The 26,988-nt window shown below is 39.7% G+C and overlaps 1 protein-coding gene and 1 long non-coding RNA gene across 4 annotated transcripts in view; one reads left to right on the top strand and one right to left on the bottom strand.

Moving 5' to 3' along the window:
- Nucleotides 1-18,296, bottom strand: part of LOC110016489 — a 130,119-nt gene extending 111,823 nt beyond the window's left edge. Inside the window, exon 1 of one of the 2 annotated variants that reach the window (XR_002874789.1) lies at nucleotides 17,956-18,296. This is a non-coding gene — a long non-coding RNA (uncharacterized LOC110016489). The remainder of the gene's footprint in view (nucleotides 1-17,955) is intronic. The other variant, XR_002874790.1, reaches the window with a different exon arrangement.
- A 2,888-nt stretch (nucleotides 18,297-21,184) lies between these two features.
- Nucleotides 21,185-26,988, top strand: part of fancl (Fanconi anemia complementation group L) — a 30,793-nt gene continuing 24,989 nt past the window's right edge. For both annotated transcript variants that reach the window (XM_011484104.3, XM_004076940.4), the window contains exons 1-5: nucleotides 21,185-21,441; nucleotides 22,972-23,030; nucleotides 23,108-23,168; nucleotides 23,647-23,703; nucleotides 23,923-24,020. In XM_011484104.3, coding sequence (XP_011482406.1) covers nucleotides 21,343-21,441; nucleotides 22,972-23,030; nucleotides 23,108-23,168; nucleotides 23,647-23,703; nucleotides 23,923-24,020 — 374 coding nt within the window. In that variant the 5' untranslated portion in view covers nucleotides 21,185-21,342. The remainder of the gene's footprint in view (nucleotides 21,442-22,971; nucleotides 23,031-23,107; nucleotides 23,169-23,646; nucleotides 23,704-23,922; nucleotides 24,021-26,988) is intronic.

The raw sequence follows: 26,988 nt of genomic DNA, 5'->3' as shown, positions 1-26,988 counted from the left end.
CATCAGGAAAGAACTGAAAATGTATCATGTTCAAGGCTATTCCACCCACTCATTCCAACTAACACAATCAGCTGTGATTTCTCCCATGAGACAAATAAATGCTGGTGCTGTAATTATTTCTTAATCTAAACAGCACCATCATAGCAAAAAAGAAATTTATGTGTCTTTTTTTTTTTACCAAAAAGATTTGGATTTTAAGCTGCTGGAAAGATACACAATGACAACTGAAAGCATTGATTCAACTGAATCCAATCTGAGAAATGCAGGATGACTGCCACGCTCTCACCTGCAGCACTTCTGGGTCACCAAAACACTCTGCACTTCCCAGACTGTGTTTTTCCTCAACAGCGACAAGAAAATAAATTCTCAGAATTAATCACACGCACATTTGCAAGTTGTACAAAGAGCAGAGCTCCACCATCATCATCATCATCTTTGCCGGAGATACACTACCCACAATCCTTTCCACAAGCCGACTAATTAGCCACAGAAAGGTCAAGTAAAGTCAGAGTGTGATTACAGAGAGAAAGGGAGAGGGGGTGGTGGTGGTGGTGGTGGCTCATGGTGGGGTTGACAGACAAATAAAAGAGGAAGAAGCGGCTCACATACATCCCTGTTTTGGACCCCCACCAAAATGTGTCTATCTTTTTCTTTTCTTTTTTAGTTCATCCGTCTTTTTTAAAGCAGCAGCGATTAAGAGATTTGCTTCAAAACGTTGGCTTCAATTTTTAATTCAATGCTTTTGCTGTAGCACCTGGACACACTGGCTCAGAGACGGCCCTTCAGGTAAGGGTTCCCAAGAGGGTCATTAAAAGCAGCAAAGCCAATGGAGCTGTCTGGGTGTCGGCCGTGATGATGGGCCTCCTGAAACAAACGCTGCGAAGATAGACTGATGCACGCACATCAAAAGAAGCTCATTCCCTTACACAATGATAATAGTTCCCTATTAGAAAATATAGATTAGTTAAGAATACTGGAAAATTGAATAATGACAAGTTTTAGTTGGAGTACCTCCATCCAAGTTTGAGTTTTAAAGACCAACCCCTCGTGGCATTTTTCTGTTTGAGGACATATATAAAGAAATGTACCGGTAAGCCGAAAATTGCATTACTGATTATTTCTGAGTTTTTCTTTGTTTAAATTGTTGCAAATCAGGAGTAGACAAAAAATGACGTTGGACGAAAGCCTGTGGTATCGAGGTAGAAGCTACAATCAGCGGTCCACAAGCTCCCTGCTCCACTCCATTCTGATGCATCCACTTACAGACAGATAGATCCAGGTACATCTTCATTTCTGAGCTGGACTCTAGATGAAAACTGTACTGGACAGCTCTGATATTGCTCGCCATTTTTGTTGCACTGGTAATGTTAGGTTGGGGATGCGAGGGGCTGTAAACTACAGTGAGAGTGTGTAAACATATGAATGATGGGAAGGGGAGGGCTTACTCTGAGGCAATGGTCCCGCCCACAACTCAGAAGTGAATTCTTACTACTACCACCACTCTGCAAAAACGATGTCCTAGAATAATGACAGGTTTTTAGATTTTGGCTAACAAATGTTATGATTTCATGATTAAAAGACCATTGGGTAGGCTTTGAAAATAGATTCAAAGATTTTGAAAGGGGGCCTTAAAGTTAATAAATGTCTTCCCTGAATTACAAGCTAGAGTTTAATTGTGTAAAGTAATGCATTGTCACTAAGTCATGCAATTTAACAATTATTGTATTAGTTTTTGTTATTTAAATTTTATTGGAAAAAACCTTTATTGACTTAAAACTATACATAACTAAAGTGTCTATAATGTCGTTTGGCGATCAAATTTGTGATCTGTTTCTCGTATTCTTGGTCCAAATAGTTGAAATACACCTTTAAATATGTTGTTTTATTGAAGATAGAGCTCAACAAATTATGAAAACATTCAGAATCATCATGTCCAAAACTCCAAAGTGGTAAAGCAAACAAATAAAGGAACAAAAAGCACTCAAAAGGTGAATGATATTATTAGCTTTGTGAAGTTTGAAGTTTTTTGGTTTTCAACTGTACAATTTTTGCAAGTTTTAATCGATTATTAGATTATTTGTTTTAAACAAACTTTCATTAACTTTTGATCTAATGTAAAAGCATCCCCGGTGGTCTTTTAATTCTAATGATCCCACTTTTAATCAAAATGGAAAAAAAAAACTGTGTTGGTTTCTTGGACACCGTTTATATAGAGCGGCAGGAGTTCATTATAAATTGCCTCTGAGTTGTTGGCGGGATCGCCGGTGTGGAGGAAGCACATCCCCTTCCCATCATCCATCTGTTTCCACACTCTCTCGCACTAACTTACAGCCTCTTACAGTCCCAACCTAACATTAGGGCATCAAAAATGCCAGCAATATTGGAGCTATCCAGCGGATCCGGTACAGTGTTGAACCAGATTCCAGCTCAGACGAGTAAAGCAAAGACGGAATATTTGTCTGGATGCATCAGAATGGAGCAGAGCAAGGAAGCTTGTGGCTTGATGTCACACTTACAAGTTTTTTCTAATAACATTTTAACATCTGCTCCAGATTTACAGCGATTTGAATCAACGAACAGTCGAAATTGCAATTTTAAGGCTAATTTTCTTAATATATGTGTCCACCATAAGAAAAATGCCACAAGAACATGTAAATAAAAACAGTTTTCACTGGAGTGGATGTTTAGGTGCCTTCTAAATGTTGCTCTATTGATACAAAATCACCTGGTTTTAAGGCATACAAAGGATTTGATTTTTATACATACAAAGTTTAGAACAATATTACGGAACTACAAACAATAATCAGTTTTTTTTTGTTTAAACTCATTGCTTGACAGAAAAAAAAATCCTTTAATAATTGCTGTGTTGTTGTTGTTTTTATATTTAGTTATTATTGTTTAATCTCTATTTAAATCCCAAACCTCCAATTCAGAGTTTATTTATTTCATGCCACGACATATGCCTTACTCCCCCCAGCTTACCCAGGTTCAGAGTTTTATGCCTCAAAGTCTTTTGAACCGCCAACCGCTCGCACACGTCTGCATTTACTCATTTCTGCTTGTGTTTGTGTGTGCAGTCGACTGCCAAGTGAAGACATGACAGTGGATTCAGGACCGCTGCTATTCCCTCGGAGCTTGGTGCGGTGGTCTTGCCGCAGGCTGCTCCCCTGGCTCAATGTTGAGTCAAAACATCTCCTGTGGTATAGGAAGGGGGGGGGGGGGACGGCATGGCAGAGAGTGTTTTCCTGTCAACAGCAAAACACGGCAATGCGCCGCATGACAACACTGACACTGCACCTACAGTGCACTCCCAACCTTTGGGAATTCACTGGAGTGAGAAGCTGGTGGGTATTGTGCGTGACACATTAGAATGATGTACGGCGTTGTTATGCAGTTTTCTTTAAAGCAACATATGTCTTCTCATACCCCCCCCCCCCCCCCCAAAACCGCTGTGCCCCTACCCTCCTACCTGGAATAACCTGATCCTGAAAGGGAGGGGTGGTTGAAGACTCACACATACACACTCTCTCGCATAGACGCGGGATAAGTGGACCTGCAGTCTAATGGAGTTTAATTACTCCCAGCACATCCATCAGAGGCTCCAGTAGGGGAGTGGAGTATTTTATCACCACTTTTAAGGGGTTATTAGTACAAATACACTGTCACCCTGCATTACCACTACAGAGCTTTGGGGTGCCATGCCCTCGCCACATTCATTACAATCCTTATCAATATCTATCAGAACCAAACACTCCCTGTGTTTTTTTCTTCGTCTTTCCACATTCTCCCCCTGCACATTTTCTATTAAAAGATAAAGCCTCGAGTCCCCTTTCTGCTTCCTCATGTAATTCCTGATCTAGTCATCCCCCACAACGGATTCCTTCCATTCACTTCCTGAGTTCATCCAAAGCTCCACCTTGATGGAGTTGGGTTGTTTGGGTGATCAAACAATGGTCAAACTTTTAAAAGAGAGGATAGAAAAAAGAGAAATCAGGTTAAAATGTGATAAGATTAGGAGTGTGTATTTCATTGTCTGTATTGGAGAACTGGACGGAGCGAGTGTGACGTCACCCGTGTATGGTGTTTTTCCGGCTCCAACCGCATGAAGTCAGTTCAGTCAACATTTTTGGACACCACCCTGTTGGAGCCAGACGACACAATATGCAGTGAATGGTCAGAGTCGATACGAGCCATCATTTCTATGCCAATCCCTCTAACCAATCACGAGTGAGCTTGTTGGAAGTCCACAGCCCTACCACTTGAAAGCAACCTTGAGATAATCTGTCAATTAAAGGTTTTGAATGTAGGACGTGAGAGCACCTACTTTTATTGAGGTGTCTGATTAGACAACTTATGACTCCAATAACTTAAAATATAGAAAAAAATATCAGGAAAAAAGTATTAGAATTAGCATGAACATGTTAAAAAAAGGTATCAGAGTTATTCTGACTAATAGAATGACTAAGTAATAGTCTTTGGGATTTTGTTTTATGGGTCCAGCAGCTACTTCCTGTTTGGAATGTGAGATGGGTTTCTCAGTTCCAGTTCTCCTATGCAGTCAATGGTGCATCATAGAACGATTTCTGGCATGGTCGTTGACCTCATAGGGGATCATTAAGCCTTGTTTTATACTTGAGCAGTTAATGGGTAAAATGCTACCTATTGGCTCATGTATGAGGTAAGGGCTTAGATAAGGTAAAAGGTTATGGGTAAAAATAGGTGTCAGAGTCACGTAGGATTAGACCTTAATCATTTAGTATAATCTATGAAAGTCAGCACCTACTGGACTCCTCCACAAACCTGCATCCCTTAAATTCCCTCCATCTTGAACTGTCTGGCCCAGACGTCCATAGTGACAGCTACAGACTCTATTGCAGGATTTCCAGCTGCTCCTCACTGGGACTTGACAGCTGACGACAAATTGTGAACGGCATTCACGAATGAGTCTCCAAAAGCTCCCCTGAAACCTGTACAAATTTGTTAAGAATGATCTCAAAATATGAGGGACTAATATACATTTCTCATTTTTTTGCCTCACAACCTGCAGTTTAATCCTTCTAGAATTAACATATGCAGTGTGTTTGCTATGTTTGGTGTTAGTACATCATAAAAATCTATGAATTAGTGAAACTGTGTCGTAAAAAACCTGGAGTTCAACTTTCCAGCAAAGATAATTTCTGCCTGAACAAAACAAATATAAATGAATTAACAAAGTTGTTACACATGTGCAGCCTGGAACTGATCTGGTGTGAGCGATTGTTGTTTGGTTTTTGGCTGAATATCAAGTAGTTCAACACAAAATTATATTTGATTGAATGGAGGCCTCCATACTGCTTCTGAATACTGGTTATTCATAGTGATGTATGTTTTCACCAATGAAACAAAATGTGTCAGAATGCAGTGGGCCTTTTGCTTTTGGATAAAGAACTGCCAGGTGTATTTGAGCCCTGAGTTACAGAAGAGTTACACAAATGTTTGTAGTGCAAAGTGTTCGGAGACTTCCTGATATCTCCAGCTAGTCACCCACGGAAGCAAACAAGCCAGATTCTGTCTGGAAAATTGTTCCACTTTAGCTAAAAATCGTTCTTTTTAGTCCTTGTCTTTGGATGTACCAGACCTAATGTGGATTTATACAACTCTTTCAGTCACAGAAGCCAAAGAGATGCAGCTCAATGCCACATTCTAGCCCACTTTATCACACTAGCACTGTGGAAAAGACCATGCAAACTGGCAACAGGTCATAAATTGACCTGTATGACCCAGATCTTCTATGCGAAATGTACGTCATTTTTTTAATATTTGTCAGGTACAGGCATAGGCACAAACACCATTTACCACATCTGCTTTAAGCTCTTTATGGTCGTGATGGGGCTGGATTTTCTGTTGGGGCAAAGACAATGGCTGCAACAGAAGCACAAAATGATATTCTGGCCCAAACATTGCATGTGTTCTAAATGCAATCAGGATTCACATTTCTAAGCTTTTAACTCTCATGCAAACATCCCAGGAGAGTTACAAAAGTCAGATTTAAATTTTTGTCTTCCCCGTAAAGTATTTAGTTTTAAAGTTGCAAACATTAAAGAAAGTCTCAGTCTCTGACTGATCGACATTTAATTCATTGTAGTTTGAGAAGAGTTTGCTGATTTTGATGAGGGTGAGGAGCTTTTTGATTGATGAGGAAATGATCAACTTCTGCAAATGTTTGACACGTTTTTGAGAGCCCCTCACAAATGCTGTTGCAGTCCAGTGAACCCAACTGTAGTTGCAGTGATGCAGTGACACTTGGACTGTTCTGATGCGGTTCATGCAGTTCTGCCGTTCGTAGGACGTACACTCCTTTCATTTTCTCACAGAAATGGACGGACGGCATCGCTACAGGAGAGTGAGCTTATGATTAATGCTGCAGCTTAGTTACAGCATTTTGATCTGAGACCTGAATATGTTTCATCCATTATAGAGAAACAATCTTTAACATTTTAGGAATTAAATTAACCTTTTTTGTATTTTCATTAGATTTTAGCACCTTCATTTGCTTTGAAAGATTTTCTGTTGTCGACAATCGGTTGTTCTTTTTGTGTGTTGATTTCTTTTTCTTCCTTTTTCCACAATCTGACAGGTTGATGACATTTACTAATTTAAGCTCTGAATTCGTATGACATCTTTGTTTGTTTTTTTAAATGCTTAAGATGTCTGCAAAGAAGCGTTTTTGAGATTTTTATTGCATTTTCCTTTCAGGATGAGGCCTTTTTTTCAAAGTGCTGCAGATACCAACTTAAAACTTGTAGTCGATACAATCTGATAAAATTAGTTGTTCATGTGGAATCTATAAAATAATTCTCCTTAGCACCATATGGCCAATACAATAATATCCAGAGGACTAACTAATGTATACTAAAAGATTGCTTTACTTGATTTTCCACTAGAATTCCACTAGAGTTCCCACTAGAAAGCCCACTAGAACTCGATGAATCTGGGCTGTGAGTCCTGACGCTGCTGTATGGCAGCTGTTGGCCACAGAGTCTGTCGCTGGGAAAGGTTATTTGGAGGTAAACCCACCCAGCTTGGGTTTGCTAAGTGGCACAATTACGGTGCTTACACAGTGCTTAAATCCATGGCACACACCTGGCACCGCTGCCACAGTATGCATTAGTGGATCAACCAGCGTCTGCAAACATATATACAGCTAACTTTAGCATGAAAAATACAAGGAAAAGGAAGAAAATCACACAGAAGTTTGATCAAATATTGTTTAAAAACTACTTCAAAGCCTCAATTTAATACTGCTTCATCAAGAAGATTAATGTGTTTTCCTGCATCTGCATTTAAGCTGAATAGTAAAAAAGACCTTTGCTTATTCTCCTTTATTTAAAAGGATTTGTTGAGGTTTCACTGTGCTTTTTTCTTTTTCTGCAGCAAAATGATATGATGTTGAACACGGAACATTTTTTAACCAGGGTTATTCTTGTCCTGGGTTATTCTTCTTCTTATTCTTTATTGTTCAGAAAAACCCAGAAGACAGAACATGACCCAAAGAGAAACAGAATACTAACACAATAAGACGTCCTCCAGGTCCCCAATCTCAGGGCCGTGGACCGGTAGCAGACCGTGGGACATTTGGCATCTGGCCGCAGCGAGAGAGAAAAACACGAACTACATTCCCTCTATTTTATTCTTATTCTGAAAGAAATTTTATTTTTGAAAATTACCGGATTCTCCCCCTCCCAGTTTGACTAATTTTTGAAGCATGAGGAGTGACTCTGTCACGTGTCCAAAATCCATCCACTACTTCCTTAAGCGGCTGCGCTGACCGCTAAATTGAAACCCTCAAGCTAGCAACGTTTTTAAAAAAACGTATTTAGAAAATGTATTTTGCCAGAAATTTGTCAGTGAGTAAACAGAAGAAGAGCATTTGACTTTAAAATAAAATAAAAAAAGAAATAACTCAATTATGGATTTATTAGGACAGTTGTTCCCACACAATGCATAATATTCAGCAAATGGCTGTCTTATGTTACGAGGATGCTGCTAATAAAGTTGTCAAACGGTGGATTTGTGTTTATTATTACTTTTAGAAAATACAATTTTTAGTGTTTGTTTTCCATTTTTTTGTCTTTTCAGCGCACCGTGAAATCCGGAGAAAGCTGAAGTGGGTGTCTGATTTTTTTAGCTTCCACTTTGACAGTTATGAGTTAGAGGAAAATCTAGATCACATTTTAAGGATTCCTACATGAAATATTGAGTGCAAATAAAGTTTGAAGCAGCTGCAGAGATTTTATGGAAGATGAAGATAAACTTTACCCCCTCAAAAGTTAAGGGAAACTGGAAGCTAAAAATAAAAGGTTGGGGACCGGTTCTGAGCTGATTTTCCCTCAGTATATTTGCCAAAAAGTGAAAAAGAAGCTCCCGAACATTCATGTGTGCTCTGATTACCGCCGTCTGTATTGTGAAATTTAAACTTGTAGCCTTGAAGATGCGGACATGGATCTTTCCGGCACATTCCCTTAATTTAATCTACCTCCTGCACAGTGATTAAGGACGTGTGTGTGTGTGTGTGCGTGCGTGTGTGTGTTTCTGCTTGAAGCACCTCGAGCGGCTGTCATCTTTTTGAGAACGAAAGCGTTCGCCACAGCGAGCCGGTCCAAGCCAAGTTCCTCCCTGTTATTTATGGAAAACGAGGATTGTATGGATTAAGTCCTTGATGCCAAGATGAACAGCATCAACAACAACAAAAAGCCATGATTCATTTCCCGAACCATGGAAAAAAGCCAAAGGACAAACAAATCAATGGCACTTTGGATCATATCTGGCCTCAAACACTGACAGGCCCCGAAGTGTTTGGCATGAATGTAAATGTGAAAAGTGCTGTTTTTATTTATATGCAGGCCTCAGCTACAATATCTGCTGTTTTGTCCTGATTAACATGATTCACTGCATCTCAAACAGTTGAGGAAGAAGTAAAGCTTCGAGAGGCGGCCCAGCAGGAGTATTGAGCTGAAGACACAGCGTTTCCTCTGCCTTACAGCTGAGCAGATTACGTAGAAGAAGAGATGCTGATGAGTTTAGGAGACGGCAGTCAGATCCACCAAAGCAGCCAAAACAATCAAATAATGCACAGGATAAATGATGTCATACAGCAAAGTCTGAGGTTCATCAACCAGGCAGGGGGCCAAAAAGACACAAGAGCTCCTGATTAATATGCAAAAGCAGCGTCCTTTTTTCTTATTTTTTACTGTACTTTTGTGGCATCACATACGGTGAAGGAAGTCTTTGTGAAAAGCCACATTTACTGAGGAAGAGGAGGACAGCATGGCGAGGGAGGAAGAGCGGAGAGGAGACGAGCCCTGGCTGGCTGCCACTCATCTGGGCACCTTCTCTAAGCAGGGCAGAAAATCAAACACGCCAGGGAAGAATTAAAGGAGAAAGAGAGGGAGAGAAGAAGAAGAAGAAGAAAAATGATTTTTCTTATAAATAGCAGGGCTTGCCAGAAGGCAGAGGAAATGAGAGCAAGTGAGCTCTGGAAAAGAAGGGCTTGAGCTTGACACGGGGCTTAAAATTGAGAGGGGGCGGAAAGAAGGGACCTACTGCGCGAAAATGTCTCCAACCAAAGCAAGGATTAGTGTTCCAACCTCCTCCACGGCAAAGATCCGCCAGTACAACTAATCACCTTCACAGCTTTCCTCTCCTTTTTTTTCCCTCCACTCTTTTCATTTTTCCCTCCACTGTCCTCTTCTCTTTAAAGTATCATTCTGCCCCTCTCATCCTCATTATGGCTAAAATTAAAGCAGAGCCAGGCACGATTAGCGGCTGCAGACTAACTGGGCGTAGTGAGGCACTCGGGGCTTCTCCAGTCAGTTTTGCACTACCGGCAACACACTGCAAACTTCAAAAAAAAAAAAAAAAAAAAGGCATCTACATATATGATGACAAGGCATGTCACAGATAAACCACCCATCTGTCACTCTTTGATTCTCCCCACCTTCTCCACCTGTCACTCCGTTCTCCCTCCTTTTCCTTGCAGCGAGGGCTCCCCACAAAGATGGCGCCGGCGCATAAACAGGTCAATCTGATCCCACTAAAGATGAGCCAGACAGTTATTTTGGTTTTATATATTGGTACAGTTTTTACCCGTGTTTGTAGTATGTCGGCTAGATGCTTTCTTCACCCCCCCCCCCCCCCCCATCTAGATCCCTCTTTTCAAGATATTGTGTGGTGTCAGAGGGGGGGGGGGGATTGTTGCAGATTCATCCCAAAGAAAGAGCCACTTCTTCACAAGCAGATGCCTGGCATAAGACTGCAGCCGGGGGAGTGCATGAATTCACTCTCATCCTCCATAAATATACTCTCTGTATAGGTGCAAGCACAAAAATGTAATTAGGCAGTCAGGCAGAGAAGCAAGCTTCCTCTTTCAACGTTTGCATATTTTGTCCACAAATAATGTACTACAAAGGCAGAGAGGGGAGAAATCTCTCCTGAATATTCATTTACAACATAACAGTTTGCTGATAAGGCCGAGGCATGTGATAATCAATTAGCTTAATGTTGTACAAAAACCTGGCAAGAAGGGAAACGTAATAATGATAAATGCGCGCAGACACGCTCATTCGGGGACGAATGCAGCAGAAGTCAACAGCACAACATTAGCTCAGATTTGGGCAAAAAAAAAATAGGAAGAGTCCAAAATTCACCTGGTTTGCATTTTGAGGCTGCTTTCAGAAAACGGCTGAAGCTGAAACATCACATGATCACAGTGTGTCATGCCTCCACACTGGAAAAAGAGGAAGCCCAAATATAGGAAAAGAGCACTAATCTTAAGAAGAAAATCACTAGATATTAGTAAAATAATGTGTCTGTGCAGCAAGTCACTTTTACTTTTTACTCATTTTTACAAGAAATCCTATTAAAAGATATTAGAAACGAGAAACAAAGAGTTCCACACAAGCATTAAAAAAGGGAAAAACAAACTAAAAGATCTAATTGTTAGATCAAATGATTTCAAACTGAATGTTATTTAGCCCAATAACACAGATTATTTGAAGACTCTAAGTAAAGGTTTGTATTTTTGAGTTTTTCGTAACATAATTTTGGTTTATTTTGATTACAGTGACAAAATATTAGGGTAATAAGGGAAAAGGACAAAAGCAAAATGAGAATAAGACCCTAGTGCAAGTTGGCCCAGCTTAATGGATCTTCACAAAATTTAACTCTACCACTTATTATAATGCCTGTTTAACTCGTCAACATTTATGAAATTGTTAAATTCCATTAAAATTAAACCAAAAGTTATGGTTCTTCTTCTTACCTTCAGAAAATAAATAAAATTTCATCATTTCAAAATGTAAATAAGATGGCTTTTAGATTTTCTGCATTATAACGTAACAATCAACTAAATTTAACCATTCTTGTTTTTAAAAAAATGCATGAAATAGTGTGAAATAAGCATTACCAATAAGAAATTTGAAATATTTGAGTCTTTAATCAAGTTTTTCTATCGCGAAGAAGATGGCCCCAACAGATTTGGACTCATTTTAATAAGGAAACGTGTGGAGCAAAGCTGAGTTAAAACAACTTCAAATCTGGTCAAATGTCTTAAATGTTTAAAAAAAGGTTTTAAATCTTTGAAAGACTCAAATAGTTTGCAGTAGAGGGTGTGATTCTGTGGTTTCTAAACACAACTTTGTAATAAATCTCAAGTTTTTCTCTTTTAGAAATAAAATATATAATTCAATATTTATTCCATAAATTAAAATGTAAATAAAATATTAAAATGTTCATTTGTAATTTTGTCTTGCAGTCGTTTCTTCCCAGAGTGTGATATCACTGCATGGTTAATTATCTTTGGAGTAGGCGCTACAACAATGTGATTTTATGTAAAACTAATTATAATGGAGGTAATAAGGTCTCGTCATTATTAATAACTGCTAATATTAGATATAGCAGCTTGTTTTAATATGAAGGCCCTGCTGCCCTCGCTGCCACCAAGGGCTCGTCGTCCTCTACTGGCCAGAGGGTGAATTACAGCTGACCCTGCCTCCTGCAGCCAACCTGGCAGGGAACAAAGAGGCAGCTCTGTGCCAAGGAGGCCTATCACTCTCCCCTCTGGAAGGGAGGAGAGGAGGGGAAGCTTCCAGGCGGGGGCTGGTGGGGCTCGACGGCGGAGCTCTGTGGTCCACCCCCAGACGAACAGGGGGGCCAACTGCCTCTGCGCTGGTGTGTTTGGGGTGCAGGGAGAGTTTGGGTAGCTGTTGGCACTGGGGTGTGGGCCAGTGAGGCATCTGTCATCTTATCATCAGTGCTGTCACATCAAAGAACAAATGAGCTGTGAGATTTTTACAGCCCCAAAAACAAGGGATGGCAAAAGGTGTCAGAGTGTGATGTATTACCGCTCTTTGGCGCCGTTTCGCCTGTGTTTTTGCAGAAGAAAAGTGGAAAATGCAAATAAGCCAAATATACAAATCTAAACCGGCTCATCATTGTGAATGTGAACGGGGGGGGGGGTGTTGCAAAACTAGTTCTGTGATGCAGAGCGAGCGAGGGCGAGAAGTGAAAACAGGAGAGTGGTAAATTTAATTTCAGTCCTTACTCCTGATCACCAACCATTTTTGTTTTTCTCAGAACGAACCACAGGAAGAAAGGAAAGTCTTTTATAATAATGACACCTTGACTGGAAGGAACTTCAAGCACTATTCCGCACTCTGATGTCTTCCACATGCACACAGCTTCTCCACCAGAAGCCTTCAAATCTAAAGGCTTTAAGTTGCTGATTGATGTTCCAGTGGAAAACATAAATGTAATTCTTCCTGCAGATACACACCGACATATATCTGTGTGTGTGTGTGTGCGCACACACTGTTTTCAGTTGCTTTGCATTTGCTCAGGGAACTTCAGGTGAATAGAAGAAGGTTTGCCACTGTGAGAAATGATGGTGGTGACATTGTGTTGCCCTCTTTTGGTGAGGATTTGTAACTGCAGGCCACTGCTCCTTCCAGTTCCCACAAAATTCTGACATTGCGTCCAATAAATTCAGAGAAACAACAGTGACAATCAGGCCTCGGAGGCCTTGCTGCGTGGCGCCGGCCAGCAGTAGCTGAGATTTTTCCCGCTGAAGTGGCTAACGTCGCATGTTAGACTAGATTCAGGGTTCACGGAGCTTTAGTTGTTTTTCAAGGCAACATCCACTTCTTACACATTTATTTTTAAAGAAAAAAAAAACCTTTTTACACACCAAACACATTTATTTATGTTCCTGTTTCTAATAGCTCGTGTCTCTGAATAAACACTAAATTATTTTGATTAAGGACGGTTGTGCCACTGTCTGGTTCTATTTCCTATTTTGTATATATATAGACAAAAATAGAAGAAACTCAAAACTGAACCAAAAAATAGCAAGAATCAAGCATGGAAAACCCAATCTTGTGAGAGGATTTAAACTACTGATTACCTTCTAGAAAAAAATCTTTTTTGTTTTAGTGGAGCCAAAAGCCTTTTTTTTATCAGAAATATTTTATGCTTCAACTTCAGTCACTGACTGATCTAATTGTCCTCATTTGGAGCAGGACCGAGTCAACATGCCTCTTTATTTCATAGAAAGTAGTTTATAGTTTGTGTCACGGTTTCAGTTTACATTTTTGGTCTTTCTTTTTGCAAACAATAAGGCTGTTATCCTTTCTATTTTTAAGGAGTCTTTTTTGTCACCTAATAGTTCAAATTACCCCAAGTTGGGTTATTTCAACTAAGAAAAAAAAGGGGCTGACTTTTTTCCAGGGTATTGAACTCAGAAAAAAGCTCAGGAAAAAAAATTAGGTTAAATTGATGTCACTATAACCTAGAAAAATAGTATTTCTCCACAAAGTAACAAAAAAATACATCCCAGCATGAATAGAAATGGGTTGAAGTGTTTTAAAAGTGTACATTGTTATTTTAACCCCAGCTTACTGCATGCACATACAATAAAATGAAAATAAATCAAAGTGTCTGTTTAGTGTCTTCAAAATGTGTCAATCTGTCTTCCAAATACATTGTATTACATGCATCTCTTTTATTATATATAATTTTGTTTGTTTTTTTAAGTTAGAAGTAAGTTTGTGGGGAAGTGGGCTTGTGTTTTCGTTGCAGAGTAAAAAGTAGGCGGGTGCTGTAACGCTCATGGAGAACAGTGAGGTTTTGTCTGTGCAGAAGGCGAGGAGGATTCGTTTTCAGGTCTGGACTAACTTGCAGAAAACAGGTGTGAACAGACAGAAATAACCTGCTCTGGGAGCAGATTTGAAGAGAGAAAAAAAAGGTGACTGTGAGTGAATTGTCATGTTCAGCTGTGGATCATGGTTTTTGCGCTGTGGCTGGCAGAGCCTGTTGTCAGGCAAAGCTCCAAGTCAATTCCCCTAGATGGATCTCGATTGAATCAATAGGACCCTTGCAGCATATCATTAGACATAAGTATTATAATTACTTGTGTTATTAATTTTGCCTTAATACCAGGATAATACGATATGTAATTCAACCCTGTTGAGGGAAGAGAAAATAAGATAATCACAAATGCATCTTTTATGAAAATCAATGGTGAAATGGATATTCCAATCAGGCCAAAGCACTGCTGCTGATTCCTTTTCTTCATGCATATCAAACAATCATTTTCTGCTTTCACATAGAAAAAAATTACATCTAAATATATATATATATATATATGTGTGCGACATATTTCACACCGCCGTCTGAGGCATAACAGTATGGATTTGTGTTGCCTGCAAACAATTTTAATAAAAAGGTATTGATTGAGGATCGAGCAGATAGCCTGTGGGCGCAGAGCAGCAGACCCCAGTGGGTCCAGATCATTAATGTCCTCAACTGCTGGCTTCACTGGTGCAAATGTGTTCAATAAGGGGCCGGCACGCACGCTTCGGGGTTCGATTTTGATACACAAACGTGAAACTCTGGAAGCATGATAGAAGAAGAATTTGTGGGGTTTTACTGTTTTGTTTTGCTTCTCTGAAATCAGAGCATCTGAAGCCAGGTTACTCACGCCAAACATCACGCGCAGACTAAAGGGGTTCAGTCGGAAGGAGTGTGCACGGCAGTACGGCTGTCACGTGCACACCCTAAAGCCCTCAGACATTTGTTCAGCATCTGCATCCAGGGAGGAAACACACTTGCATACAGTCTCTGCAGCAGGTATCAAAAGCCTCAGCGCTGCAAGACACTTTTAATTACCCGGCGCTTTCCTTATGCTTATGATTTCAATTTTTCCCTGCAAAGCCGGTAATGATATTCAAAACGCCTGCTGGCAACTGCGACTCCTTATTCTCCCCAGTCTCCCCTTCCCACCAAAATGTGAACACCCCAGTTTATGGGCTTATTTCTCCTCAAGTCACTTTGTAAAATCTTTAATCTGCCGAATGAGCCTGTAACTGCAGGCCTCACTGGAAGGAATGGCAATGAAAGTTGGGGGGGGGGGATCAATGTTGAATGTATTAGCCCGCAATACTGAGACCAACTTCAATAATAAAAGAATCGATCCTTTAAAGTGACGCTTTATTCGGAGGAGGAGGAGGATGGTCTGTGCCGAAGCTGCACAGAGCAGATGGAGAATCACAGCAGGCGATTTCACCCTCCCCCAAATGTTCACATTGTATTTCAAACCAGTATTAGATTCAACACACACAATTACTGAGGGATTCTTGTTGCATGCATTATAAAGGAGCATGTCCAGTAATGCAGCATATGGAATAACATATTCAGCTGGCACCGTCTGGGATTTGCAAAAAGAAGAAGAAGGTGTGAAAGATAGAAAGCAGGAGGAAGTTACACCATTTTAGTTGGATGTAACAGGAGGAGAAGTCATATCAGAAAGCTGGTTGTGGGGTATTTTACTTTCCTTAACAGTTTTTGTTTTGTTTTCACCAGAAGAGCTGCTAATATTTCCACTGGTCAGCGGACACAGCAGATCCCAGCAGTGTCTATGTACACAGCTGCGGTCGTGAAGTGCCGGCAGTAATCAAGCATGAAGGCTGGATGTATAACAAGCACACTTCACAGTTTGCCTAACAAGCACACTTCAAACACTAATCAGCTCAAGTGGACTTGCGTCGCATCTCTGCGTTTTGGTTTCCTACTGATCGCAATATTATCTGAATGGCATCGGGGCTGGTTCAGGGAAATTTTATTTAAAAAAAAAAAAAAGTTGCTGAGATGATTAAGTGGCAAATAAAGACAATCCAAATCAGAGGAAAGTGCACACACATTGTGACTTTTTGTCAGCAAACTGCAATACAATCTGCATTGATCTCTACAGGCTTTGCTCTCCATCACTGAGCAGATCAACATGATGCACACAAGTCTGGCTGGGACAATATTGTGGGGGCTCTTTCCTTCATTTATATAACGTGATAAATCCCTCCCCAATTAGGTTTCTGCACCATTTGTGTTTTACGTTTCTTTATTTCTACCTGAAAAGCAACATTTTGAAAACATTTACTTTCCCGGCTCAGACAGAAACACACTTTCCACTTTTACATTAATACAATATATGCAAAGGAATGTCATTTTTAATATTGTCCACAATCGATTTTAGTTAAATTTAGCCTAATAAAAAAATAAAATTGGCCTTAAAATATAAATAATAATAATAATACTAAAAGCCACGTGTGGATAAAACCGTGACCCTAAATTCCACTTAGTTACTCCTCCACCCACTGAAGTGAGGGGGTGCAGGGGGCGGGAAAAACGCCCGCCCCTGTAATCCCATCAACTCGTGTCAAACAGCAGTCTGGATACAAGCCTATCAGGTAGGCCTGTAATCCACGGGTTAAGTCTTCACACACTGCACTTATCTGGAGACACACACACACAAACTCCTAAAGGAGAAGGAAGTAACAGTTTTTAGCAGCTTAAATCAATTTGTCTGCCATTGTGCGGCACGCAAAACCATGCAGGAGTGCTGAAAGTCACTTAAATCTACGAAATTGTTGTAACTCTAGGCAGAATTTAGGTAGATCTGAAAGTGAAAACAATGAAAATAATTTTTTTCAGGAAAAAAAAGATGCATTTACTAAAAAGAAAAGACTCAAAGATTATGTTTTGTATACTTAGAAAAATAAATAAAAGAAGCTTTGTCTGTAAAAAAGAAAAAACCGCCACAATTGTATTCATGAAAGACTTCACAGAAGAATGAGAATAAAAGATGCAAACCATCCTACTGTGCTTAGAAAATCATGTAATATCCTATTCATATAAGACATGAAAGACAAAAAAAAGGTGCTCAAAAAGAAGGGGAAAAAAGGCAAGATAATCTGGAGCTGGGCATGCACAAATTCCTGGTTATCATCAAACCCCTTTAGCTGTCAAGCCATTCAGTCAGTCAGCAGTCCAGGGAACAATGCGTCCCATTATCATTCAGATGCATGCAAAACACCACAAGGTTAAAAAAAAAAAGAGAAAGAAGAAGAGATTTTAAAAAAAAAAGCATGTTGGACGAGACACCTCGACTCATGCTTCAGAGAGAGAGGGAGAGGGAGGGAGACGCAGGGTGCAGGACCCACACAGCGCCGTTCCAGCCAATTGCGTTCCAGAGAAGTGACCACGGCCAGTGATAAACAAAGCGCCATAGATCATTCCTCTCCCAGACGGAGCACCGGCAGCGGAAGGCAGAGCCGTCAGACAAAGAGAAGGGAGAAGCAGGAGAGCGCCCAGCTCAAACACATCTGTCTCCCCTGCTCTCCTCTGATGATGATGCCTTCTGACGCCCTTTTGCAACTGGAAAGCCGCTAAAGCCCACCGTCCTGGTTTACTGCAGGTCTGCGCTCCGCGTCAAAAGGCAAAAAAACTGAGAGAAAGAGGGAGGAGAGCTGCCTCCCTTTGTCACAGTGCCGATGCACTACACAGCCAAAAAAAAAGGGGGGGCAAAAATGATTTAACTGCTCCAGTTTCTACGAGAAAACAACAAAAAAAAGGGCATTGAACACTTACCCACATCCAGGCGCAAGACTCAGTGTTCATTTGAGCTCAGTGTGCGTCACCACAGAAACCTCAGATAATTCCTCCAAAACACATGTGCAAAGAGGAGCAGTGAGGTTCTCCCTCTTTTGTTTGTGAGCCTGCCTTGCTAGGTTTCTCGATTTGCATCAGCCGGCTAACAGCTTTTGAAGCAGGTGAATGACAAAAACATCAATCTCTGCAGGCACATTGTGTGGCATTGACACACTCCCCTCACCGGCTCCATACAGTGTAATCACACGTTTCCTGTCTCTGCTCACAGCTCCACCAGCAGAAGAGGCATTCACTGGAAAGAATGACTGGAAGTTTCATTGGATGAGAGGAAGAACTTTGGGGCTTCCGCAGGATTCTTGAGTCCGTTTTGTTCACACATTTGAAACAAATAAAGGGACATTTGAAAGTGACTCGTTGACTTTTTGAATCTTTCAAAACTTTTTTAAGTATCAGTTTTGGTGCTTTTTGTCTGTGTGTGACCAACATATTTACGTATGTAACTCAAATGGCAGAGCTGTTCTGTTGTGGTCTGCGTTAAAACCGATCCTACTTACAGGTCAAGTAAGGTCACGTGTCACATTAAACTAGAAGGAGCTGCGTTTACAGAAGAAAAGCAGGGTTAAATGCTCTATTGCTGAAGGAAAGGGAAACTTGAAGGGTATTAACTGGCAAAAAATTATAATAAATAAATGATCAAAGTTGACCATAAATAAAGTAAAACAGCACAATAACGAAAAAAGAGATATTTATGTGAAAAATGCCAGCGCCGGGTCTCGAACCAGCGAGCTTCTACACCAAGGACTCCTCATGTATTTCAATGAAGGCAAAAGTCCTGGAAATCCCGGAATATCTTGAAAAGTTTAAGGATTTGAAGGGCCACAAGTCCTAGCTGGAAAAAGCTGAACATTTTAATAGTTAAATGGTTAAAATAGCAGAAAAATTGTAGAAGTAAAGCGGAAGAAAATGGCGAAATATAATAAAGAAGAGAATAATGAATAGAGAAACAGGAAAACAATGGGTTGAATGCTTTATAGCATCCAACCAATAAGTGTTAATATTTCTGGAGGTTCTCTGAGTTAGAATGACCATTTAAAACATTCTAGCCATCACAAGCACTGGATCCTAACACCTGAACCCCAGTTATTACTGTAAGTGTTTTATGTACACAATTAGAAGGTAAGGATGTATGAGGTCAAATAAGGATCAGCTAAAAGTAAAAAAACAAGACACTATAAAAAAACAAAAAAGTTTTAAACTTGAAAGTATTGTAAACTCAAAGGAAATACTGAAAATCCAACAAATTAAATGGTCAAATTAAAAGAAAATAATATTTTAAACTTTAGTTATGAAAATTTGAAAACATGTACATTTAAAACTGTAATTAACTATAAAACTATAAACCTAAACTGGTGACAAGTGAAAAATGTCTTAAACGTTTTAGTCCACTAAATTTCAAAATTATCTAAAACTGTTTTACTTACATATTTTTTTAAACAATGATGCTTATTATGGAGTCAAGTTGGGATCAGCTTAAAGTGAATGAAAAAGCAGATTTTTCATTCACTTTAAGTGAATGAAAAAAGGCATTATAAAAAAATTAAATGTGAAAACCATTGTAACCTGGAAAGTACTTGTTGTAAACTTAAAGGAAATAAAAAATTTAAATTTGAAAATTAGACTTAAAAAAAATTGTTAAACTTAAACGGTTACCGAAAGAAAAAATGTTTATACAAAATAGCTCCTGTGTTGTATATTTTTGCATTTCTCGTTCCCCCGCTCGTTGTTTCTAGAGCAAAATTTTACGTTTCAGTCATTGACTGTATATGAGGACTGGACTGAACAACCCCTCCCCCCTCACGTTTCCAAACAGGAAGTACCCGCTGGCTCCAAGAAGCCAAAATCCCATGTAAACAAAAATAAGCAGCTGTTACTCAGTCAGTATGTGCGTCAGAATAACCATTCTTGCTAACCCTATTTTTTTTCATGATATTTTTTCTGTAGCACAAGTTATTCAAGTTATAAACTGACCAATCAGATGCTTCAATGTTAATCAATTTGTTCTTTGATACTTTTTGTCATTCATTTTCCAGCCTAATTCATACCTTTCTTCATAAAGTTTAGCATGTTCCCCCACTACTTGGAAAAACTACAGGAAACATTTCAGACAACAAAAAAGACAAAACATGTTTATCCTAAAAGAAAAATAAAATAATTTGGCAATACAGAAAATTTCTGTGAGAAATCAAAGATTAAAAAAAAGTCTGGTATATATTTTCTATATTAAGAGGTTGATGGTCAAAAAATAGATAAATAAAAACATTAAAGGAGTTCTTTATTAAATAAAATAAATAAAATAAAAAAGCACCCAACAATGTAAACTGGGTTTCAAGTGTTCATTAAATGCCAAATCATCTGCAAGAAAATTATGTAACCCACGAATGCTAAGTCCAGGTCTTTAAATGTTTTTTGGGTTTTAGTAGTAAATGTAAAAAAAAAAAAGAAAAGAAAAGAAAAAGAAGTGAAAAAATACTTAAATTTGTAATTTATGTAAATATATAATTTTTTAGATTGGAGATGTGCTTGAAACGTTAAAGAAAAAAAAGGTGGTGTAATATTTTAAGAAGTTAAGTTTATGACTTAAATTTCAAAGTCCTTTTGTGAAAAGCAATACCTTTGCATTTAATTTGACTAAGTATACTTGAGTATACGTATAGAAGGTATACCAGACATGTAGCTATGTGTAGTGTAAGAAGTATACGAACTAAATACTTCATCAGTCTAAATTGGATCATTTAAGTTCACAACATACAGATATTATATAATAGCATCGAGTATGTTGCCTCACTTTTAGCATAGACACTTAAATAATCCACACTGAATAACTGGTTGTATAGTTCTTTTCTAAGCAGTTATGGAGTGTTGTAGGAAGAGTGTTATACATATAAGTTTAATTTAATTTGTTATTTACTCCTTTATTAAAACAAGTAAATATATAAAATACAAAAAGGTGGGAACCACTGCCCAAGACTCCACATGTATTCAACTTGACGAACCACTGCTCACATCTATCTATCAAACATGGCAGACGAGCAAAAAGGTTAAAACATTTTCACTTTTTTTTCTTTTCTAATCGGAATTCTTCACAGTTTAACATTAAAAGATCCTATGATTTGCCCGGTCCCTGAACGCAGCTGCGTGACGTCGGCAGTTTTTCTTCTTATGGCGGGAGACACTTCCTTTCTCGAGCTGTTTGTTTACTTCCTGCGTGTATTCAGTCAAACTAAACCAACTGAAGTGAAGTTCCCGGTTGGAGTTCAGGAGAAGCGCCATCGTAGTCCGCGTGTGGCGTTAGCTTGAAACGCTCGCATGTCTACGTTCATGGAGGACTCGCTGTTTAAAGACAACCCGCTTCTTTTGCCTGTGAACGAGCAGAAAACGGTTTATGATGGATTCATCTCTGTGCAGGTACCGTCTGAATAACATAATTTTTAACCAGACGAAAATATTTACAAGACTCTTTAAACCGACTTATGTTAAACTCGGGAAAGTTATGTCCCTTTAATGTTTTTACCACTAATTTCTTTTACTTTTGACAGCGTCACGTAGGAGTTCCTTTCAAAATAAAAGACATCCTGTGTCGGAAAAGGTCATCCTCTGCTGCAGCACATTTGCTCTTGTTCAAAAAATGCATGAAAGCGAATTTAAACATGCAATATTTTCCCCTTTTCCTCAGTTTGCTGTCAAATACAAACATAGCAACATTGGTGTAGAATTCAATCATTTAAAAAAATAGTTACATGTAAAATATAGACTGGTCAGTATCATTTTTTTCTGGCCAATACAACTGTGGCTGTTGCTAAAACTAGGGCTGCACGATATGAGGAAAACCCCCGATTTAGTGATCAATATTGCAATGACTATATAACTTGCGATACATGAACAAATACCTAAACAACTAAATGCATCATTTCACTGCAACAGTTTAATTTCAATACGAGTCAAAAATAACTTAAATTATACTCCAAATGACCCTCGTCTACATAGGAGGGGAACATCTAACATAAGAGCTTCATCCGATGGGTCAACGACGTGAAGGCGTCCATCCGATTGGTCAAATGCATAAAGGGATTTGATTTGAATACTTCAAGCTGCCATAAGGTTGTTTTAGCACATTTAAGATAACCATTTATTGCAATTTTTGCGATCTTTTGCGATACACGTATTGCACAGCTTGATATCGCGATACCGAGAAATATTTGATGTATTGTGCAGGCCTAGCCAAAAATGATATTTAGGTGTCTAGAAAAACACAATGCTCCTTTTTGTTTCTTCGTTAGAAATGCACAACTGTCTTTGCAGCAGTACAATCATATTGTACTTGACCTTTTTATCAAACGGCAATGGATTTCATAGGAACAAGTATCACTTTAAAACCTTGAAAATATATCTGAAAACAGTCAGACCATTTATTGAATTTTGGACATAACTGTAAACCATAAGCTTCCCGTTGTCAGGAATCTATTAGGAACAAGAATACATTTAAAAAATAAAGTGTATCTGAAAAAAGTCAGAAGAACATTGATAGATTTTTTTATTTCAGACCGATACCGATCAACTCAAATTATGCTGTATCGGCTGATACTATGCTGGTACCACAGTATCACCCATCCATAATTTAAATGCAATCTCACATGTGAAAATTTACACAAAACTTAGCTAATTGATCATTTATTGAAAGCATTTTTAAGCCAAAGAGCCACAATAAAGGGATAAAGAGCTACTTGTGGCTCCTGACCTCTGGTGTATACAGTCCTTAAGGAGCATATATTGAAGAAAAGACTGATAGTTCTGGTAATGCTTTGTTCTAAATGCACATTTTATGAATTTAAAGTAGCATTACTTTGTTATAGCTCTGAGAACGTTGAGTTTAAATGTTCTCCGCTATGTTTTTTAAAGTAACGATGATGTAAGCTTCTGAATATTTGTCATTTTCAGGACAAAGATCTACGAATCCGGATAATTCTGCCTCCAGATTTGCAGCTGAAGAAGGCCAAGTATGACCGATTTCTTTGAAGAGTCATAGGCCTGTATTTGTCAAACTGGGATTGATCTTGGACTTCGTCCCTTGTAGACTGCACTGCGGTTGGGAGCTAAGACACCTGCTGCGGGGATATGAGGCCATTGTCAAGCAGGTAAACCAGGTCCGACTTGTTGAATGAGCCTCTCAGGATTTGAACCCTCTGCCCCTGATCCGGATCGCTCTGTTTAAGCCGTTTTAGACTTTTGCTGTCAGGTCCTGTTTGCCTCCTTTTTGTTTTTGTCTGGCAGCTGTTTCATAAACCATTACTCCAAATCAGAAAAAAAAACATATGTGAATATTTATATATATATTTTTTCCACTTCAATTAACATGGCCAGGAAAATGTCCCTATTTGTTATGTGGCCCCTTTGGGTTATGTGGATGAGATTGATATTTTACCCTGGGCTGCAAAGTTCATTATTTTCCCAGCCTTTAAGCTATCATTAATTATTAAAGCAGTTGGCAGCCCCTATTAATCACAAATGCTGTTTGATTTGAATGGCTGGCTGGCTAAAGGAAAGAAGAAGAAAAAAATCACACTGTCACTTCATTATCCCACCATTCAAGGGTGTCCTCTCTGCTTCTTGCAGCGGCTCCAGCAGTCGGCCGATCTCTCCGGCTTCATTCTAGAGTTGAAGACTGTGCTGGTAAGTAGAAAGACGACCTGTTTGTTAGGAACAGGGAGGAAAAGAAGAACTTCATTGTACACTTGATAAATCTAAAGCTCTGAACTTTATGTTTCTAATTCTAGTTCAATCTGTTTGTTCTACACATAAGAAAGTCCAAAAGCGCTGGTTGTCACACAGTTGTATGATTAGCATCCAAATAAGGGCTTAAATGAAGAAGTGCTCCGTGTGTTGTTGCAGGAAGTGGGTCTGAAGAGCCGTCCTGAGTGCTGCTCCATCCCTCCTCCTCAGTATTACGCTCAGATAATCTCTGAGATGGAGACCCTTGGGTGGGACAAGTAAGTGGGTCACCAGGAGCGCCACGCGCTGGGGAAAAAACCTTAAGCTGTTCGACGGTGGGGAAAGGTGGCTGTGACCATCACGCTGGTTCACTCCACATGTCACTTGACTTGTGTGTGCAAATATAAACGGGATTTTCAGCAGGTCATGCCGGTAACTGTGGAGCAAAGTGCAGGCGAAGCCATTTCAGTTTGTGATTTACCCTGAAAACTAGAATATATTCAGTGCAGTTCAATCAAATTATTTTATTGATGTGAGCCCTGACAGGTCATGTTAATTCTTTACAGAAAATGTAGAGAATAATTTACAGTAATCTCAAAGAAAGGTGTATTCCAGTTCTGAAAACTTTCAGAGCCAGATCTCTGTTCTGGTTTTGTCTCTGCCTTTTAACAGGACAGGGGTCTAAATCATAACCTTTACAGTTCAACCCTTTAACACTAAAGCTTTAGCTCTAGTGTTGACATTCCAGTTTAGTAACTCATCAGTCATTTACGCCAGTGGTCCCCAACCTTTTTAACGCCACGGATCATTCAAAGTTTTCACGGACCGGTCTTTAAGATGTGGCGGACGATTGTTGTAGCAATGCTACGATGAAGGACGAACAGAGACTTGACAAGACGAACTCTGAGCTTTTATTTTGATAGGCACGTCATTGTACATCGCACAAGTCTGATCGTCCTCTCCCCTTCCCGCACTCATGGTGCAAAAAAGAAGCACTGTCTACTAAATGTAGCTTTCTTTTTCTCTGGAAGTCAAAGGCTCCTCTTCTGTCTCCTGGCTGGGCGTTTTCCCCTTGGCAAAGAAACTTTCCAGATGTTTTTTTTTTACTCATTTTGCGAGCTACTGGGTTTTATTTTAGCCCTAACCTATCACGTGACTGAGAAGAGCGGCTTGGCCAGCGTCAAGAGTCATATACACAGATGTATCTGGCAAGTTTTCAAAATAAAACATCTTTCAGATTCCGAAATAAGTAAAACAGAAGTAATGTAAGTTATTTATTCTTTCTGTGCGGCCCGGTACCAAATCACCCATGGACCGGTGCCGGTCCACGGCCCGGATGTTGGGGGACGGCTGATTTACACAATCAATGAAATTCCAGCGGATTCTGAAGTGGAGAAAAGCAGCTTTGAGCTGATGTGCAGCACTTTATAGGGGAGAAATGCTCACGGATGTCAGCAGATTTTGTCGCAGAGAAAATCGTGCCACATGAAAAGCCGCTTCAGAATCAGCTGATTCCTGTTGATCGTGTGAACAGTTGAAGATTTACGGTGGTTCAAAGAGCGTGTGTTATTTAAGTTTTATCAGCGACAGTTCCAGTCTTAAAGGCTTTACACACTTGCTCAGACCTGATTTAACGTTAGCGCTCTCGAACTATGTGGCCTAATGTGGTATTTCTGAGATATCGTCTTCAAGAGAAGAAAAACAAAGACATAAAAAAGACTTGAAGTGAACCAGAACACCTGAAAAAATCTACTAACACCCAAATGAAGTTCTAGCCAGGATGGGGAAATAGCACAAGGAGAAAACACGGCTCCACCAGACATTGTTCATCTTTTAGGGTTTCATACTTTTAGATTTGTGTAGTGGGCTGCTTTCATTTTCCCACTTACAAATAAGTTGCTCTCTCCCAAACTGACCATCACAAAACCTCAAATCCTGGTTTAGGGGGAACCTGTTATGCTGCATTCACACCGGGCTCAGTAACGTGTGTTCAAGTGACCGCTTTCAATAAAAAGTTCATGTAGATGCACATATGTGTGTGTTTCGGGCTTCCACGTTCAGAATTCTCAATCAGGGACTTGGATTTGGTGGTGACGTTTTGGTACCATCCTCTTCAAGACACGGAAGGCTAGCCACAGTCCTCTGTGTACTCCATTTGACAAAAGCACATTCAAAAACCCACGTTTAGCCCGTTCTTGAACGCGCCACGCATGCCCGGTGTGAACGTAGCTTTAAGGTGGGCTGTAGTTTTTTGTCAGAGCTACAATTGGCTTGTGGTGTAAACACAACAGAATCCTAACTAATTCTGTGCTAATAGGCGGTTCAAACAACCGTCTTGGCATTTAAGAGCAAACTAAGTGATGATAATAGAATCATTTTCTCCTAGTGATCAGCCTGTTCAAATGCTTCTGTTCTCTACTTTCATGGTCCCTGGATACCACGGCAGTAATTTAGCAGCGCAATAGCTCACTGATGGATCTTCTTCTTTTATTCAATGATCCCAATATCAGCTCTGCAATTCATTCTTCTTTCATCCGAAGCACCTCCGCTTGCACCATTCAAGAACTTGCATAGCAACGTGCAATGGAGGAAGTCGCCTCCTCACGATTTTCGCATCCTCCTTTTTTTTTTCCCCCTTCTCTTTTGCAAACTAAACTGCCTAGAGAGTCTGCAACAATGCAACTTAACATGAATAGATGGTTCCTAATGAGTCCCATTTTTGAGTTATTGAGTTATGGTTAAATCCAGGTCATCTTTAATAAAGCTCAGCCCACAGGTCCAGCTCTCGTCAGTATAAAGGAAGGGGGTGGTTAGGATGAAAATATTTGTTCTCCCTCAGCATGGATTAAGCCTTGACTACTACACTCATTTTCCACTTTCCTATTAATGACCACGGCTGCAATTATGATATTAGTAAAATGCAAATGGCTCTAATTGAAGACTCTTAGGCTTTAATAGGAGCGGAGGGGGTGAAGGTATGCTTTATGTTGGAAACGGGACCAACACCGTTTCTCGCATGGTGTTAAGGTTAGGAAACATTACACACAGTGGGCCTCAATCTGCAAAGCACTCGAGACTCGCTTAGCGTCTTAATTGCTATGGGCTGTGCTAATGGCCACCAGGGATATCCGCGGCGGTTCTGTCTGCTGATTGGGCCAGGTATAAATGAGTCTTCTCCCAGCATGTCTCCGTCTCTGCGTTTCAGAGTGTGGTCATCTTAATAGGCTGGGAATGAAAAGACTTTGC

Source organism: Oryzias latipes, chromosome 15 (genome assembly GCF_002234675.1).
Source record: "Oryzias latipes chromosome 15, ASM223467v1".
In the NCBI taxonomy this organism is placed as follows: domain Eukaryota; kingdom Metazoa; phylum Chordata; class Actinopteri; order Beloniformes; family Adrianichthyidae; genus Oryzias; species Oryzias latipes.
Note: the sequence above shows the minus strand (reverse complement) of the source record. Positions and strands in the feature narration are given on the sequence as shown.